The following is an 18,886-nucleotide window of genomic DNA, read 5'->3' as shown; positions in this document are numbered from 1 at the left end:
GAAGGGGGGAGGAAGAGGGAGCCCAGGGAAAGGACGGAGGAAAGGAGGGGAGTGAGGATCACAGTTGATATTAGGGATAAATGGAGGGAGAGAGGGCACCATCCGGGAGGGGGAGTTGATGGAAGCCACCTTGGGAAAGGAGATGTAGAGTGTAGAGATGGAGGGTAGGGGGGACACAACAGTGAAGACGTGGCAGGGGGCGGGGATGGGAGAGGAGAGGAGCAACCAGTGGGTGAGGTCCTTCGACACACGACGACGCGGAAATAGTAGAGGCCGCTCCAAAGATGGTACCACAGTACGCGCTATCGATAAGTGCTGGTTCTGCTACTCACGGACAGACAAGGCAGGCACACGTAGTAGCGCCAGTGAACACACTAAGAAAACGAGACGCCACTATCGCTATTACAAGATGACAAGCTATGAACGGCATCAACGCGAGCTACACACGGCTCATTATCCAGGCATGTGTAAGCGTTCCAATTCCTGCAGAGTCTAGGTTTCAACAGAATTAGCCATCTTGGCGATTATTAGCACCACTTTAATGCAATAGCGTTATGGACTAGCGAAAACCATAGGAAAATATCTCTATACATGTGCATCACTGTTAGCTTTTTATCATCTCACTGCCACATCCACTTTACGAATAATACTGGAATGCAACGGCGCCGCTCACTGGCTGCAAGCAGGATATCTTTGGGGAATTAGATAGTGTTTCGTTTTCCAACGTTGTATGGCTTTATATCTGTGACAAGTGATTGTTCATATCGGTGAACATAAACGTTATACCGTATGTGTTGACTTGTCGAGCTTGCTTTGCATTGTTTAGCTGTTCAATTTTGCTATTTGACGAATTTTGCTCGTACCTGTTTTACGTATTTGGTTTGTGGATATCAATATGCCCCGTTTCAGCTATCGAGTGTTTAAAAAAAGGCACAATGAGTGGAAGAAGAAATCTTTTGTTGTTTCGAAGGGAGATGCTGCTCAGACTGCTTCACAGACTACTCCAAATGAATGTGATAGAACTACTTCCAGCAAGAAACTTTGTGACAGGAAAGAAAAATTTGAAAACTATGAAAGTGACAGTAATGATGTGAATGAAATAATTAACATTTCCTTGTTCTCTAATATTTTGCAACATATATTTTGCAAAGAATGAGGACTGGAATTGAAAATAACTTCACACATTGGTTTGGCATGTAAAATGTTATTGAAGTATAACAAATGTGCTGCAAAAGTTTTGTTTTCTAATTCTAACAGTATTCCTCGTAATGGTAATAGCGGAAAGAAGGTGTATGATATAAATGTTAGGCTAGTGTGTGATCTGCGTTGTATTGGCAAGGGCAGTGCTGCAGGGACAATGTTATGTGGAATTACGAACTTTCCAAAACCATCAACCAAGTTTGGATTTTATAATGAATTGGTGGGATCTTCTGCTGAAGATATTGCTCAAGCAACAATGAAGAAAGCAGTTGAAGAACCTGTGACAGATAATGGGAATTTTAGAGATTTAACTGTTGCTTTAGATGGATTAAGGCAACGTAGAGGTCATAAATTTCTAAATGGAGCTGTGACAGCTACCAGTGGAGACAGTTGCAAAGTAATTGATGTTGCTATTCTCTCAAAACATTGTTAGATGTAAGAATAATACCAAGGAAAACATAGTGAAAGTTGTGAAGCAAATTTTCACGGCACGAGTGGAGCAATAGAAGTAGCGAGAGTGAAAGCAATTTTTTTCCAGATCACAGGAGTGGTATAATGTATGATGCACTAACTATCTAGGACATGGTGATCCTAAGGGATATAAAGCTGTGGAGTAACTCAAACCTTATGGCAATGAAATTCACATTAAAAAACAGGAGTGCATTGGACATGTGCAGAAGCACATGGGGGCTCGCTTGCGCTAACTAAAGCAGACATTAGGATCCCAGAAGCTTAGTGATGGTAAAACCCTTGGAGGAAGAGGAAGATTGACAGATGAAGCAATTGACAGATTGCAGAGGTATTATGGGTGTGCAATTAGACAAAATACAAGAAGCATTGAGCATATGAGGAGAGCAGTATGGGCATTATTTCTTCATACTGCATCAACAAATGAGTATCCACAACATGCATTGTGCCCCACAGGTGATGACTCATGGTGTAAGTACCAATCAGAAAAGGAATACGCCCATAAAAACAGTGTGCCAAACGCTGTAATTGATGTAATTAAGCCCATATTCAGAGATTTATCACAGCCAAGTTTATTGGAAAAGTGTTTACATGGGTAAACACAAAATTCAAATGAAAGTGTAAATAATTTAACTTGGATTAGGACTCCCAAGAAAATGTTTGTACAGATAAAACATTGGATTTTGGAGTGTATGAAGCAGTGGCAACATACATTGAAGGAAACACTAACAAATGTGATGTGCTGAAACGTTTAGGTTTCCAACCAGGACACAACACCATTTCCACAATGCACCCAATTGGTGAAGAAAGACTAAGAGGTGTAGGAAGAAGAGACAAAAGCCTACAACATGCAGCAAAAAGGAAGAAGAGACCAGTGAAAAGGAAACTAAAACTGGAGAAAGAAGAGAATGCTGATAATCCATCATATGGGGCAGGAATGTATTAAAAAGCTTTGGAAGCCATTTCCCGTAACTTTAAAATTTTCATCTTTGAGGAACATTTTCTCAAAACATGAAATTTATACACAATATTGTTTACTTCTTTTCCTTCATTTTTATAACAAATTGTAAAAAAAATGTATAGTTCAAAAGTTATAGAAGAAAAAGTGCAAAATTTTAGTGAAAAAATAAGGATCTGTTTAAAAAATGTAAAACAAATTGTAAAAAATGTATAATTCAAAAGTTATAGTAGAAAAAGTGCAAAATTTTAGTGAAAAAAATAAGGATCTGTTTAAAAAATGTAAAACAAACACCAATAAATATTTCTTAACATGGCATTATAGTTTTGTAGAGAAATATTCACTGAACATGTAGTCCAAATTTCAGAGCAATATGTTTAATGGTTTTAGAAAAAATGTTCCTTCTATTTGCTAAAATTAACGTGGAGGAGATGGATCGTTCCGGCTCCCCTTAAATAGGGCTCCGCAGACGGCGCGACAGCAGAGGAGATCCCCAGTAAATCGCTTGCAATGCTTGGCTAACCTGTTGCCAGCGACTCTACACCCGCATTGTCAAGCGATCTGAAAATTACATGTCCTCGATCACAGCTTTGTACTAGTTTACTTTGAAGGTGAACGAGCTGGTTGTGAACACCATCTTCATATAGGAAGTCGAAAAACATCCCATTTTATGCAACAAAAAGCTTCCAGGTTACTGCAGGAGAGATTTAACAGAGAAAGCAGATTTTGAAATGGGACGAGAATTTCATATTACATGTGCAATGTACTGTACATCTATTGTTTAGAGTAAAGTTAACGGTACGTCAGAGGAAGCAAATGTACAAGAGATAGCAAATTATACCGATAATATTCTTTTGTACGACTAGCAGCCTTTGACATTCTGTAAAATTACACTGTCAAGTGAAAAAGAACAGTGAGAAAGCCACATATCTCTGATACGTGTAAACACACTGGTGTTCTCATGAAAATGATTTAACGAGCACAAGTCTTCAGCACCATATTTCTGCGTATATAAATCTGAAGATATCTGAGTTTTCAAAATAAAAGTAACGATGGGTTATGGCGGAAGAAATCAACCGCGCCAAAACACTGTAGTACTGTTTAGTCGTTCTGTAAAGAGCTATGATTTTCGAATCTGTCCTTGGCTGCTACATACAGTCTGCAGTTTATATTTCTTTGGATGTGCGGAAGAATCCGGGATTTTCTGCGTTTTCTTATTCAATAGTAATAATAACAGAGAACCACACCTTCCTCTGAGCTAAAATCTGTCCTCAACATGCCGTGTGTAACAGAAATATGCTCGATTGCGGCAAGCAGTACTCCCTCTCCTTCAAGCAACTGCAGTTTCTCATTTCTGAGGTGCCTTCTCTGCGGAACTGCGTTGCCAGCTGGTCGGCAACCAGTTGTCGATGTAGGTTGCCTGACAGTTGCGTCCCCTTTCAGTTGCTCCGTGTGCGGACGGCCTTACCATTCATTCTTACTTATATTGCTTACTGGGTTGATCATCCTGTTCTTTAACCTTATTGATGCCCACGCTAGCTTTCTTCAGAAAAAAATCTTTGGAAGATTTGAGATGTTTTCAGTCTGAACGTAACGTCTTCAACAAAGTTTTCGTTGCAGACTATGTACAACAAAATCTCTCGGATCCAAAAGTTTTTTACTTCATAGACTAAGATACCTTTTTAAAGAAAATTATGACCGCTTTTGGATTTGATAAAAACCCATTCTTTGATCTGTTTAAGGCATCGAAGTAATACGAATCTGTACATATAATTTTCCAAAAACAAAGGCACTTCTCATACCGAACTAACTCGTCAGCTCAGTAATTGTGCACGTCACAAAAGCTAATAGTAGCATATGAATGAGGCAGTTACAAAGTTTACTTACTCTTACGTGATGTGGAAACATCGGCCAGCAGCAGTAATAGCAAATAAAGTTATTTGTGATAACTTGATGCTTTTATTGTTTCAGACTTACATGTTGGAGTTGTTGAGCCCGCTGTACGAGAAGTTCAAGAATTTCGAAGTAAGCTCAGAAATGTCGCACACGGATCGTCTGCTAATGGAGAAAGTGCTTACGTGGGTCTGCGAACTAGGGGACACCTCATGCCAGGAAAAGGCTGCCGAGATCTTTGGCGACATCACAGGAGATGGGAGCAGCAGGTGAGTTGATTTCAAGACACATGCGCAGAAGTTTTCCTCAGGGTAGCTTCCCACGATAAAAAGGTGGCATGAAACTTTTAAACTTTTTTTTTTGCCTTAATGCAAATATTATCTTGAGGAATAAGGCAATTATGTATTTGCTGCGTGATCCATAAGCGAAAGGTGGTATATTCTCAGTCGATAGATAAAACAATAGCTAATCTGTTGGCTGTCGTGCGGCAGTTAAGTGGCTTTGCCCATCTCTGTCGCCTTTGTGGCGCTTGAACTCCTAACCACGAAGAACATCCCAGTACCGTAACACCACCTGCTCTCTTCTTAACTGTGGGGTGTCTAAACGTCTTTCCTACAGTCATGGACTGTGCAGCTGGTCCCGACGGACGTTCGAGTCCTCCCTCGGGCATGGATTTGTGTGTTTGTCCTTAGGATAATTTAGGTTAAGTAGTGTGTAAGCTTAGGGACTGATGACCTTAGCAGTTAAGTCCCATAAGATTTCACACACATATAAACGTCTTTTGAGGAATGGCAGCCCATTCTTCCTCGTTCCGAAATCAGAGAAGCTAGTGATACTAGCTAGTGATGTCACACGCTGGGGTGTGCAGCAAAGTCGACGCCCTAAACTCATACCAAAGGTGTTCTGTTGTGTTCGGGGTGGGACTCTGGTGGGCAGGCAGTCCATTTCAGGAATGTTGTTATCGAAAAAACATTGCCTCACACATGATGCTCTACAAAGCTGTGTCATGTTGATAAAAACGGACAACGTCTCTGAACTGTTCCTCTGTTGTACTTGAAGCTGTATAATGTGTTCATATCCTTTCGCATTTACCATTGTCTTAATCACAACTAGAGTCTACATTCTAACCACGAAAAACATGCCAGTACAGTAACACGACCTACTCTGTAGTTAACTGCTGGCATTACGTATGATGGCAGGTAGCATTCTCCAGGCATTCGCCCAACCCAAACACTTCCACCGGACTGCCACTGGGTACACATGTTTCAATCGTTTGTAGTCGTCCACTGCCGAATGGCCTAGTGTTTTGACCACCTCAAGCGTCCACAAGCACTGACTGCAGAAATATGCGCACCGTATGAGGAGCTGCTCGATCGTTGAAACATTCTTTTTAACACTCTACGCATAGTCATTATGCTAGCCGGGCTGCTCGCAGCACTTCGGAACTCCCACGTGACTCCTTCCGCTCATTTCATGCGACTTTTTACAACCACATTCTGCAAAGCTTGACGGTCCCTGCGTGGTACTTATTTAGCCGTGGTTGTTCCTTCGCGTTTCCACTTCACTTGTGCAGCCTTAGAAGGTTGAAACGTACCTGATAGATTTGTCACTCATGTGACATCCAGTGACTATGGTCCGGTTAAAACTACTTGATAGTTGACACTTCACGCGTTGGAGCTGGTTTCCTCCCTCAAAACAGAGCGCTCAATTTCAGGCCCGAACTGTTCGCTGTTACCAAGTTGCCAGACTGGCACAACAATTGGTCATTTCACTTCCAGTTCCTTATCGGCATTCTTTCCTGAGGTGTGTGTATCTCGAATCATGGGTCTGGTTTTTTTTTCGTATTTCAACACACATGATAAGCACATCAAACAATACACACACACACAAACACGAACACACACACAACGACACCAGTGCAATAAACAAGCTTCATACGCAGCACTAACCAGACACTACCGGATATTTCCGCACAAGATACGGTTCAGCGTCACAGATACAGTTATCGTAATCAGAGAGATCGGCTTACATTAGATTAGCTTCGCACAATATTGCATGAAACCAAATTTTTTAAGACTGTAATTCATCGTCGTGAGTGGGACCACAGTGATAAACATAAGTGCTTAATCTAGCATTGTAGCATAGCGCAATGAGCAGTCTATAAACCTGACGTGTAAAAGGGTTAGATTCGAAACTTAGCAAATACAGTGCGATTTTTTTTATTTCCAAAAGAGCTTGATTTCTAAAACCGTTTGATATTATTTTTATTCAATTAATTGGCTCAAACGTAATAATTTATTTCTAATACTTTACCGCGTCATTACATCATCCTATTGGTTTTTTTATTTGCTCTTTTTTGTCCCGTCATGCTTTTTGCGTTTGGAACCGGCCTGTGTTACCCTTAATCTGCAACCAAGTGTCAATAAGGACAGCTCATCGGGTGGTAATGCTGCAGCTCCTGAAGTCAATGTGAAGATAATTTCACGTTGGTTAGTTGGTTGGTTTGTGGGAGGGCACCAGACAGCGAGGTCATCGGTCTCATTCAATTAGGGAAGGACAGGGAAGGAAGTCTGCCGCGCTCTTTCAAAGAAAACACCCTGACATTTGCCTGAAGCGATTTAGGGAAATCGCGGAAAACCTAAATCAGGACGGCCGCATGGCGACTTACGCCGCCGTCTTCCCGAATGTGAGTGCAGTGTGCTTACGACTGCGCCGCCTCGCTCGGTGATAATTTCAAGTAACCAATGAGAAATTACGGTCTGCTTTTAGCGCTGAAAATGAATTTTTTCTGTCTTGACTTTGCTCTTTGACCTTAGTATTAATCGCCGTGAACAAAGCGAACGTGATTTTACACTACTGGCCATTAAAATTGCTACAACACGAAGATGACGTGCTACAGACGCGAAATTTAAGCGACAGGAAGAAGACGCTGTGATATGCAAATGATTAGCTTTTCAGAGCATTCACACAAGGTTGGCGCCGGTGGGGACACCTACAACGTGCTGACATGAGGGAAGTTTCCAACCGATTTCTCATACACACACAGCAGTTAACCGGCGTTGGCTGGTGAAACGTTGTTGTGATGCCTCGTGTAAGGAGGAGAAATGCGTAACATCACGTTTCCGACGTTGATAAAGGTCGGGTTGTAGCCTATCGCGATTGCGGTTTATCGTATCGCGACATTGCTGCTCGCGTTGGTCGAGAACCAATGACTGTTAGCAGAATATGGAATCGGTGGGTTCAGGAGGGTAATACGGAACGCCGTGCTGGATCCCAAGAGCCTCGTATCACTAGCAGTCGAGATGACAGGCATCTTATCCGCATGCTTGTAACGTCTCGATCCCTGAGTCAACAGATGGGGACGTTTGCAAGACAACAACCATCTGCACGAACAGTTCGACGACGTTTGCAACAGCATGGACTATCAGCTCGAAGACGATGGCTGCGGTTACCCTTGACGCTGCATCACAGACAGGAGCGCCTGCGATGGTGTACTCAACGACGAACCTGGGTGCACGAATGGCAAAGCCCGCATCTCGTGGTCGTGCGGTAGCGTTCTCGCTTCCCACGCCCGGGTTCCCGGGTTCGATTCCCGGCGGGGTCAGGGATTTTCTCTGCCTCGTGATGGCTGGGTGTTGTGTGATGACCTTAGGTTAGTTAGGTTTAAGTAGTTCTAAGTTCTAGGGGACTGATGACCATAGCTGTTAAGTCCCATAGTGCTCAGAGCCATTTGAACCATTTTTGAACGAATGGCAAAACGTCATTTTTTCGGATGAATCCAGGTTCTGTTTACAACATCATGACGGTCGCATCCGTGTTTGGCGACACCGCGGTGAACGCACATTGGAAGCGTGTATTCGTTATCGCCATACTGGCGTATCACCCAGCGTGATATTATGGGGTGCCATTGGTTACTCGTCTCGGTCACCTCTTGTTCGCATTGATGGCACTTTGAACAGTGGATGTTACATTTCAGATGTGTTACGACCCGTGGCTGTACCCTTTATTCGAACCCTGCGAAACCCTGCGTTTCAGCAGGATATTGCACGACCGCATGTTGCAGGTCCTGTACGGGCCTTTCTGGATACAGAAAATGTTCGACTGCTGCCCTGGCCAGCACATTCTCCAGATCTCTCACCAATTGAAAACGTCTCTTCAATGGTGGCCGAGCAACTGGTTCCTCACAATACGCCAGTCACTACTCTTGATGAACTGTGGTGTCGTGTTGAAGCTGCATGGGCAGCTGTACCTGTACACGCCATCCAAGCTCTGTTCGACTCAACGCCAAGGCGTATCAAGGCCGTTATTACGGCCAGAGGTGATTGTTCTGGGTACTGATTTCTCAGGATCCATGCACCCAAACTGCGTAAAAATATAATCACATGTCAGTTCTAGTATAATATATTTGTCTAATGAATACCCGTTTATCATCTGCATTTATTCTTGGTGTAGCAATTTTAATGGCTAGTAGTGTACTTCTGCCGCAGACTGTTGACCGCCGTTTCATCGGATAAATTGCACATCGTGAGGCTGTTGTTAGGTTAGGACGCGAATTTAAATCCTGGCTACAAAACGGGTCGTCTGCCGCAGTTCAGTAGTTGGTCACTTGAAATCAACCGTCGACAGAGCGTCTCTCATTTCTAACCTACCTCGCAGCGGGCACCTCATTGCAGCGCGTTAGACATTAACAGCATCTGTGAAGTGACCCGCCCTGTTTGTGAGTAACCTATAACCGAGCGGTAGCCGGGAGCCGATGGTGCAAAACCGTAGCGGCTAGTGACAGACGTCAACTGTCAAGTAATTTTAATCGGACTATTGTCCAGGTCGGAAGGCAGTGAGTTCTCCTGACAGACCCATTCTGCTGTTACAGTTTCTCTGCTGACAGCAATTTACTCCCCGCCTCCATCTACACTTCTGGGTCTGCCTCTTTTGTCCATATACCTCTCATCAGATAGTGCCGTGAGTTCACCTCTTCTGCCCAGATATTCCTGATCAGGCAGTGTGTACATGAATTACATAGTGAGAATGTACTAACGCCAGCATCTTTCGTAAATTCGACTGTATAAGAGAGGTCACTGACAACATTAAAGAGAATATAACATACATATTTAGTAGGCTTTCGCTGCTTTAGTCAGTTCCAATTAAATTCTTCTGTCTTGCAGATCGCGTCGCACAGCGAAATGATAAACCAATGTTTCTGCCGCTAACGCACGCATCCTCCATCAGGATACGCGCCCCGCTCTAGGATCGAAGATTCGTTAATAGTCGGTCGTTGTGGCCGAGGGGTTCTAGGCGCTTCAGTCTGGAACCGCACTGCTGCTACGGTCGCAGGTTCGAATCCTGCCTCGGGCATGGTTGTGTGTGATGTCCTTAGGTTAATTAGGTTTAAGTAGTTCTAAGGCTAGGGGACTGATGACTTCAGATGTTAAGTCCTATAGTGATCAGAGTTATTTGAACCATTTTTGAGCCATTTGTTACCGTAGCAAAGAGATGCCTGAACTCTTTGTATTGGGTTTCGGCGACCCTCGTCACTGCCGAGCTTAGGGATTTGAGAATGCTTTCGATGTACACAAAGTCTTCTCTCGACTGTTCTACTGCACTCTCCGTAGATAAAATTCAAATTATCATCTCATGAAGAAAACTGTTATTGTGCTCTAAATCATACTGTGAAATTCTATTCCATAGCACCATTCAAATTTAAGTTTCAGTTATGTTTCTAAATCATACACTGAGGAGCCAAAGAAACTGGTACACCTGCCTAATATCGTGTAGGATCCCCGAGAGCACGCAAAAGTGCCTCAGCACGACGTGACATGGACTCGACTAACGTCTGAAGTAGTGCTGGAGGGAACTGAAACCATGAACCTTGCAAGGCTCTCCATAAATCCGGAAGAGTACGAGAAGTGGAGATCTTCCTGAACAGCACGTTGCAAGGCATCCCAGATATGCTCAATACTGATCACGTCTGAGGAATTTGGCGGCCAGAGGAAGTGTTTAAAATCAGAAGAGTGTTCCTGCAGCCACTCTGTAGCAATTCTGGACGTGGGGTATCGCATTGTCCTGCTGGAATTGCCCAAGCGTCGGAATGCACATGGATGCAGGTGTCACCTCTCATAGTCGTATCTAGATGTATCAGGTGTCCCACATTACTCCAATTGCAAACACCCCGCATCATTACAGAGCCTGTACCAACCTGAACAGTCTCCTGCTGACCTGCAGGGTCCATGGATTCATGAGGTTGCCTCCATACCAGTACACGTCCATCCGCTCGATACAACTTGAAACGAGAATCGTCCGTCCAGGCAACATTTTTTCAGACATGCAATGTCGGTATTGACGGTCCCAGGCGAGTCGAAAAGCTTTGTTCTTTGTTTCGAGCATTCATCAAGGGTACACGAGTGGGCCTTCGGCTCCAAAAGCCCATATCGATGATGTCTCGTTGAATGGTTAGCACGCTGACACTCGTTGATAGCCCAGCATTGAAATCTGCAGCAATTTGCGGAAGGGCTGCATTTGTGTCACGTTTAACGATTCTCTTCAGTCGTCATTGGTCCCCTTCTTGCCATATCTGGTTCCTGCCGCAGAGATGTCGAAGATTTGATGTTTTACGGATTCCTGATATTCACGGTACACTGTTGGAATGGCCGTGTGGGAAAATCCCTACTTCATCGCTATCTCGAAGATGGTGTCTCATCGGTCGTGCACTGAATGTAACACCATGTTCAAAGTCACTTAAATCTTGATAACTTGACATTGTAGTGGCAGTAACTGATATAACAACTGCACCAGACGCCTGTTGTCTTATATAGGCGTTGCCGACCGCAGCGCCGTATTCTACCTGTTTACATATCTCTGTGTTTGAATACGGATGTCTATGCCAGTTTGGCGCTTCAGTGTAAATTCCACGCCGGCCTCTGTGTTCGAGCGGTTCTAGACGCTTCAGTCCGGCACCGCGCTGCTGCTACGGTCCTGCCTCGGGCATGGATGTGTGTGATGTCCTTAGATTAGTTAGGTTTAAGTAGTTCTAAGTCTAGGGGACTGATGACCTCAGATGTTAAGTCCAATAGCGCTTAGAGCCATTTGAACCATTTTTTTGGTAAATGCCACACCTGACAGTCTACTGGCAGTGTAGTGTATTGGAGCGTTCCTTGTCGATGTTGTAGCGTCGCTGCCGACGTGCGCAGCGTGGTCTACTGCAACGGCGTACGGCGCGGCAGCGCAGACGACTGGCAGAGACTGTGGGAGCACTACCTCGCTACCAACGTCGCCTCCGAGAAGACCGTCGTCATCGCCGCACTCGGCTGCTCAAGCAACGTCACGGTCCTCGAGGAGTGAGTAGCATAGCGCAGAATATTGGCAGCGATTCGCCTTGCTCGGATAAGCACACCGCACAATAAAAAGTGTTGAAGGGTATCTATATGTGGAGGATTCGGTTGGGCATCGGTGCTTTTCTTTTCTTTATTATATTTCAATTCCCCTTTGGGGCGGGCTGGCAGCTCTTCAGCCGAAAGACGTAGAACAAACAATAGAAGACATTTGAAAATAACATAAAGGAGAAAACATGGTGTACATAGATATACGAGGTGCATTCAAGTTCTATGGCCTCCGATTTTTTTTCTCCGGACTGGAAAGAGATAGAAACATGCGCAGTGTTTTAAAATGAGGCCGCGTTCATTGTCAATACGTCCAAGAGATGGCAGCACCATACGGCAGATGGAATTTTACCGCCAGCGGCGAGAATGAGAACTGTTTTAAATACTTAAAATGGCGACGTTTTCCTTACTTGAACAGCGTGCAATCATTCGTTTTCTGAATTTGCGTGGTGTGAAACCAATTGAAATTCATCGACAGTTGAAGGAGACATGTGGTGATGGAGTTATGGATGTGTCGAAAGTGCGTTCTGGGGTGCGACAGTTTAATGAAGGCAGAACATCATGTGACAACAGACCGAAACAACCTCGGGCTCGCACAAGCCGGTCTGACGACATGATCGAGAAAGTGGAGAGAATTGTTTTGGGGGATCGCCGAATGACTGTTGAACAGATCGCCTCCAGAGTTGGCATTTCTGTGGGTTCTGTGCACACAATCCTGCATGACGACCTGAAAATGCGAAAAGTGTCATCCAGGTGGGTGTCACGAATGCTGACGGACGACCACATGGCTGTCCGTGTGGCATGTTGCCAAGCAATGTTGACGCACAACGACAGCATGAATGGGACTTTCTTTTCGTCAGTTGTGACAATGGATGAGACGTGGATGCCATTTTTCAATCCACAAACAAAGCGCCAGTCAGCTCAATGGAAGCACACAGATTCACCATTTTCACCAATTTCGGGTAAATGCCAGTGCTGAAAAAATGATGGTGTCCATGTTCTGGGACAGCGAGGGCGTAATCCTTACCCATTGCGTTCCAAAGGGCACTACGGTAACAGGTGCATCCTACGAAAATGTTTTGAAGAACAAATTCCTTCCTGCACTGCAACAAAAACGGCCGGGAAGGGCTGCGCGTGTGCTGTTTCAGCAAGACAACGCGCCCGCACATCGAGCTAATGTTACGCAACAGTTTCTTCGTGGTAACAACTTTGAAGTGATTCCTCATGCTCCCTACTCACCTGACCTGGCTCCTAGTGACTTTTGGCTTTTTCCAACAATGAAAGACACTCTCTGTGGCCGCACATTCACCAGCCGTGCTGCTATTGCCTCAGCGATTTTCCAGTGGTCAAAACAAACTCCTAAAGAAGCCTTCGCCGCTGCCATGGAATCATGGCGTCAGCGTTGTGAAAAATGTGTACGTCTGCAGGGCGATTACGTCGAGAAGTAACGCCAGATTCATCGATTTCGGGTGAGTAGTTAATTAGAAAACAAAATCGGAGGCCTTAGAACTTGAATGCACCTTGTAACAAAAGGGGGAACATCATGGAAGACAATAGACAAAAAAAGGGGCGACTGTAAAATGGAGATCATAACCGTAAAATGTAGCGCACACAAAAAAACCACACAATGGGACAATTAAAAGAACACTAGGCGCAGTATAACCTGAGCATAAAAGTATCGTCTGTTTGCGTAGCACATAACAAACACTGACAGAAACACTAAGTACAAAGCCAGCACACAATTAGAATCACACCTCACAACACACAGGAGGAACAGCACTAAACACAACACTGACATGGCACACTGACGATGATCGAAATTGAGGATCTGCCAGGCACAAGGAGATGAGGGTGAAGGGAAGAAGGGAGGGTGGGGAAGAGAGGGGGGAGGTGGGCAGGGGGCGCGCAGAGGAGGGCCAGGTAGGGAGGGACGTGGGAGGGAAAGAGGCGAGGATGGTGTGCAGGGTCTCAGGGGGGGGGGGAGGAGGAAAATCCGCTGTGGGAGGGGAGAGGAAAAGGGGGCCCTTGGGAGGGGGGAACAAGGCCAGATTATAGTTGGAAGGAAGTGTATATGTCATTGCAAAGTTCATCATCTGGGAGGGGGAGGTGCTTGAAATTGCCCTGATGAAGGAGACAGAGGGTGTGGAGGTGGAGAGAGGGAGGGATACAGCGATAGATGCGCAGCAATGGGCGTGGAGGTGGAGAAGAAGGAGGAAACCAGAGGCTGGGCGGGATCAAGCCTGCGGACAATTTAAAGGATGCGGAGATGTTGGAGGAACAAGAGGAGGTGGGGGAAGGGGATGAGTTCATACAGGAGCCGTGTGGGGGGAGGAAGGCAAATACGGAGGGCAAGGCGGAGCACATGGCGTTCGGGGATTTGGAAGGCCTTGTAAAAACGGGTGGGGGTGGAGATCCAGGAAACGCTGGCATAACAGAGGATAGGACAGGTGAGGGATATGTAGGTGTGGAGTACGATGGAAGTATGCAATCCCCATGTCCAGCGAGACAGGAGTTTCAGGAGGCAGAGGCAGGAATGGGTTTTCTGTTGGATGGTCTGGAGGTGAGTGGTCCCGGTGAGGTGACGGTCGAGGGTGAGACCAAGGTATCTCAGGGTGGGTGTGAGCTGGATGGGACGACCATCAAGGGTGAGGTAGAGCTCATGGAGACGGAAGGAGCAGGGGGTGCAGCCTAAGATGATTGCCTGCGTTTTGGAGGGGTTGAGATGGAGGAACTACTGGTTACACCAAGTGGTGAACTGGTTAGGGTGGGTTTGGAGGGTGCTTTGGGACCGTTGAAGGGTAGGACAGAGAGCCAGAAAGGCAGTGTCATTAGCATACTGGAGAAGGTGGACAGGTGGAGGTGGCTTGGGCATATCAGCCGTATACAAGAGATAAAGGAGAGGGGAGAGGACAGAGCCCTGGGGGATGCCAGCAGTGGGATAAAAGATAGGCATCAGTGCTCGTGGTGAAAGTGAAAAATGCTGTATTCGTTAACATGGAAAGTGGGAAGATGACATGTGGATATACATGAAAGAAAAGTCTTTGATGTTTAAATGAACTGAGTTGCCAGATCTGCACATTTATGTTCGCTGAGTACATACGAGGGTTGCCCAGAAAGTAATGCACCGCATTTTTTTTTCTCAGCCGAAAACAATGCTACGAATGCGAAACGTTACGTCTGCTGAGAGAGCCCGCCAAGTTTCCGTCACTTCCGACAGATAGCGTAGCTGCAGGACAGTTTCAAAATGGCGTCTGTAGGAGATGCTCGTTACAAGCAACGTGCCATCATTAAATTTCTCACTGCAGGGAAAGATGGTATGGGGAATATTCACAAACGTTTGTGTATAGTATATAGAGCATCTGCTGTCGACAGAAGCACAGTTAGTCGCTGGGCACAGAGGGTGAGGTAATCAGAATGCGTCCGGCGGAGCTTCACGATTTGCAGCGGTCGGGGACATCATCCACGGCTGTCACACCTGACACGTCGCAGCGAGCTTATGTTGTCATTTACGAGGACAGACGCAGTGCGACTCGTCAGTTGGCACTGGATCTGTCAATCAGCAAATGAAGTGGGGATTTAATTATCCGCCCTCTTGGATATTCAAAAATGTGTGCAAGATGGCTCCCACAGTGTCTAACAGTGGATCACAAATCGCACAGAAAAAACATTTGTCTTGATTTGTTGCAACGTTTTGAAGATGAGGGGAAGGCCTTGTCCCGGATTCTGACAGGTGATCAAACCTGAGTTCACCATTTTGAGCCCGAAACAAAAAGACAGCCCTTGGTATGGCGCGATTCCCACTCCCCCAAAAGAAAAAATTCAAAGCAACTGTTTCTGCCCATAAGGTCGTGACCACCATGTTCTTGGACTGTGAAGGTGTGATTCTCATTGATGTGATGCCAAGAGGTGGTACCATTAATTCAGAAGCATATGTCAACACATAAAAAAAAATGAAGACAGCCTCTGGCGACTTCGGCGCCACAGCAAACCAACCCCGCACAAATCTGAGGACTGCTGAACACATCGCAAAACACAGTTGGACAGTGTTACCCCATCTACCCTCCAGCCGTGGCCTAGCCCCCACGAATTTCCATGTGTTTGGGCCCTTAGAGGATGCCATTCGTGGAAGGCATTTTGAAGACGAGGTGGAGGTGATTCACTCAGTGATGCACTGGCTCCGCCACCAGGACAAGGATAGGTACCGACAGGGTGTACATGCCCCTCTTTCGCTCTGTAAGAAGGCTATAACGCGGGATAGAGATTACGTGGAAAAATAGGGTTCGTAGGTTAAATACGATTCTTTCGTGTGTGTAATTCTCATTACGTTCAATAAAGAATTGTTGAAGAAAAAAATGCGGTGCGTTACTTTCTGGGCAACCCTCGTACTAAATAAATAACTTGGCCATATTCATCTGTTGCACAACGGACACCAGTAGGGCGTAAAAATGCAAGCTTGCGAGAGAATACGTAAGCACGTGCTCCGGTAAAAATATCATGTTCATTCAAGACATAACTGATCAACCTAACAAACTAAACAACTAAAAAGTGGCTGATCATTGTTATTCTTCACAACACTCTCAGCTGAGTTATCAAATTACATTTACATCTGCGTCTTGGAGACCGCAGCATGATTGATCATTAATCATGGAAGGGTCAGGGGAATCTTTCAGTGGCGACATTGACGCGAATATAAACATATCATAGAGATTCACGACAGATGTAAGAATAAAGAAAAAGTTCACCAGTGTGCACGTAGTTAGCAAACGGTCATTCCATTGGCTTGAGTGCACGGAGCAAGTGAACAAGGATTCATCGATAAAAGTAAACCGTTAATAATTGCACCATACACGAAACCCTAAAACTAATTTGGAAGTTTTACCCCGAGAATCACTAACTGTGACATGTAAGGATCCTCACAATCTACGAACATGTGGTCGTGACAAACAAAAATTGTGAATGAAATAAGTGGTACAATTCAGAATAACTAAGCAACTTGGGCAAGATACCTTACTATGAGACACGATCTGCTAACTTAAGGCTCTCAGATCCGTCTTAACACGTGCTGAGACAACAAAGATATGTGGAAATTAGATTACGAACTGAAATCGAAATTAGCGAAGTTTCAGAAATCTTTTCAGTTATACTATACTCGTGAGACCATCAACGAACTAAATCACATTGAACTGAGAAGATACATCAAGCGTCCACATGTTTGAGCAAATGTGGAGCAGAACAATAGCTTGCATGTGTGGTTAAGTGCAACTGTGTATAATGTTCCGAAATTAGCAAGAAAAATTCCATGTACCGCTGAACGAGCAATAAGCGATGAGAGCAAGACGTTAATTTTGACTGGAGTTGAAATCTACAAAAATAAGATATTGAATTGACTATGAATAGGCAAACTCATACTTAGTCGGTCTCGCGTCTCCCGGAGCACTGCCGAGCGAACTCTTGTGAAACCCAAGGGGCCCGTTCCTCCTGAAGTGTCTAGAGAGCTCCCTGTTGTCTGGTGCATATATACAAGAGTTTCGTGTAAGGCGAAGAGAAACCTCTTTGGTACTTGGTGCGTGCTTTATACGGTTGGCTATTCTGCCACAGTAGCAGGCTACTTTTACTCTCACAAATCTACATACTGAATTTTATCTTGTACAGTCTCATCCGTGCTCTTCATTCATCAGGTGAGAGGAGGAAAAGATGTACATACTGATACATTGCACATAAATGTACTGAATATACACTCCTGGAAATTGAAATAAGAACACCGTGAATTCATTGTCCCAGGAAGGGGAAACTTTATTGACACATTCCTGGGGTCAGATACATCACATGATCACACTGACAGAACCACAGGCACATAGACACAGGCAACAGAGCATGCACAATGTCGGCACTAGTACAGTGTATATCCACCTTTCGCAGCAATGCAGGCTGCTATTCTCCCATGGAGACGATCGTAGAGATGCTGGATGTAGTCCTGTGGAACGGCTTGCCATGCCATTTCCACCTGGCGCCTCAGTTGGACCAGCGTTCGTGCTGGACGTGCAGACCGCGTGAGACGACGCTTCATCCAGTCCCAAACATGCTCAATGGGGGACAGATCCGGAGATCTTGCTGGCCAGGGTAGTTGACTTACACCTTCTAGAGCACGTTGGGTGGCACGGGATACATGCGGACGTGCATTGTCCTGTTGGAACAGCAAGTTCCCTTGCCGGTCTAGGAATGGTAGAACGATGGGTTCAATGACGGTTTGGATGTACCGTGCACTATTCAGTGTCCCCTCGACGATCACCAGTGGTGTACGGCCAGTGTAGGAGATCGCTCCCCACACCATGATGCCGGGTGTTGGCCCTGTGTGCCTCGGTCGTATGCAGTCCTGATTGTGGCGCTCACCTGCACGGCGCCAAACACGCATACGACCATCATTGGCACCAAGGCAGAAGTGACTCTCATCGCTGAAGACGACACGTCTCCATTCGTCGCTCCATTCACGCCTGTCGCGACACCACTGGAGGCGGGCTGCACGATGTTGGGGCGTGAGCGGAAGACGGCCTAACGGTGTGCGGGACCGTAGCCCAGCTTCATGGAGACGGTTGCGAATGGTCCTCGCCGATACCCCAGGAGCAACAGTGTCCCTAATTTGCTGGGAAGTGGCGGTGCGGTCCCCTACGGCACTGCGTAGGATCCTACGGTCTTGGCGTCGCTGCGGTCCGGTCCCAGGTCGACGGGCACGTGCACCTTCCGTCGACCACTGGCGACAACATCGATGTACTGTGGAGACCTCACGCCCCACGTATTGAGCAATTCGGCGGTACGTCCACCCGGCCTCCCGCGTGCCCACTATACGCCCTCGCTCAAAGTCCGTCAACTGCACATACGGTTCACGTCCACGCTGTCGCGGCATGCTACCAGTGTTAAAGTCTGCGATGGAGCTCCGTATGCCACGGCAAACTGGTTGACACTGACGGCGGCGGTGCACAAATGCTGCGCAGCTAGC

General features: G+C 45.8%; 1 protein-coding gene across 1 annotated transcript in view; it reads left to right on the top strand.

Annotated features, from left to right (window-relative positions):
* LOC126263297 (aminopeptidase N-like) overlaps positions 1-18,886 on the top strand; it is a 133,176-nt gene that overhangs the window by 96,420 nt on the left and 17,870 nt on the right. Inside the window, exons 11-12 of the mRNA XM_049960384.1 lie at positions 4,598-4,788; positions 11,683-11,850. Of these exons, the coding sequence (XP_049816341.1) occupies positions 4,598-4,788; positions 11,683-11,850 (359 nt within the window). The remainder of the gene's footprint in view (positions 1-4,597; positions 4,789-11,682; positions 11,851-18,886) is intronic.

This window comes from Schistocerca nitens, chromosome 6 (assembly GCF_023898315.1).
Source record: "Schistocerca nitens isolate TAMUIC-IGC-003100 chromosome 6, iqSchNite1.1, whole genome shotgun sequence".
NCBI lineage: Eukaryota > Metazoa > Arthropoda > Insecta > Orthoptera > Acrididae > Schistocerca > Schistocerca nitens.
The sequence above is the reverse complement of the archived record's forward strand: the minus strand, read 5'-3'. Positions and strand labels throughout refer to the sequence as shown.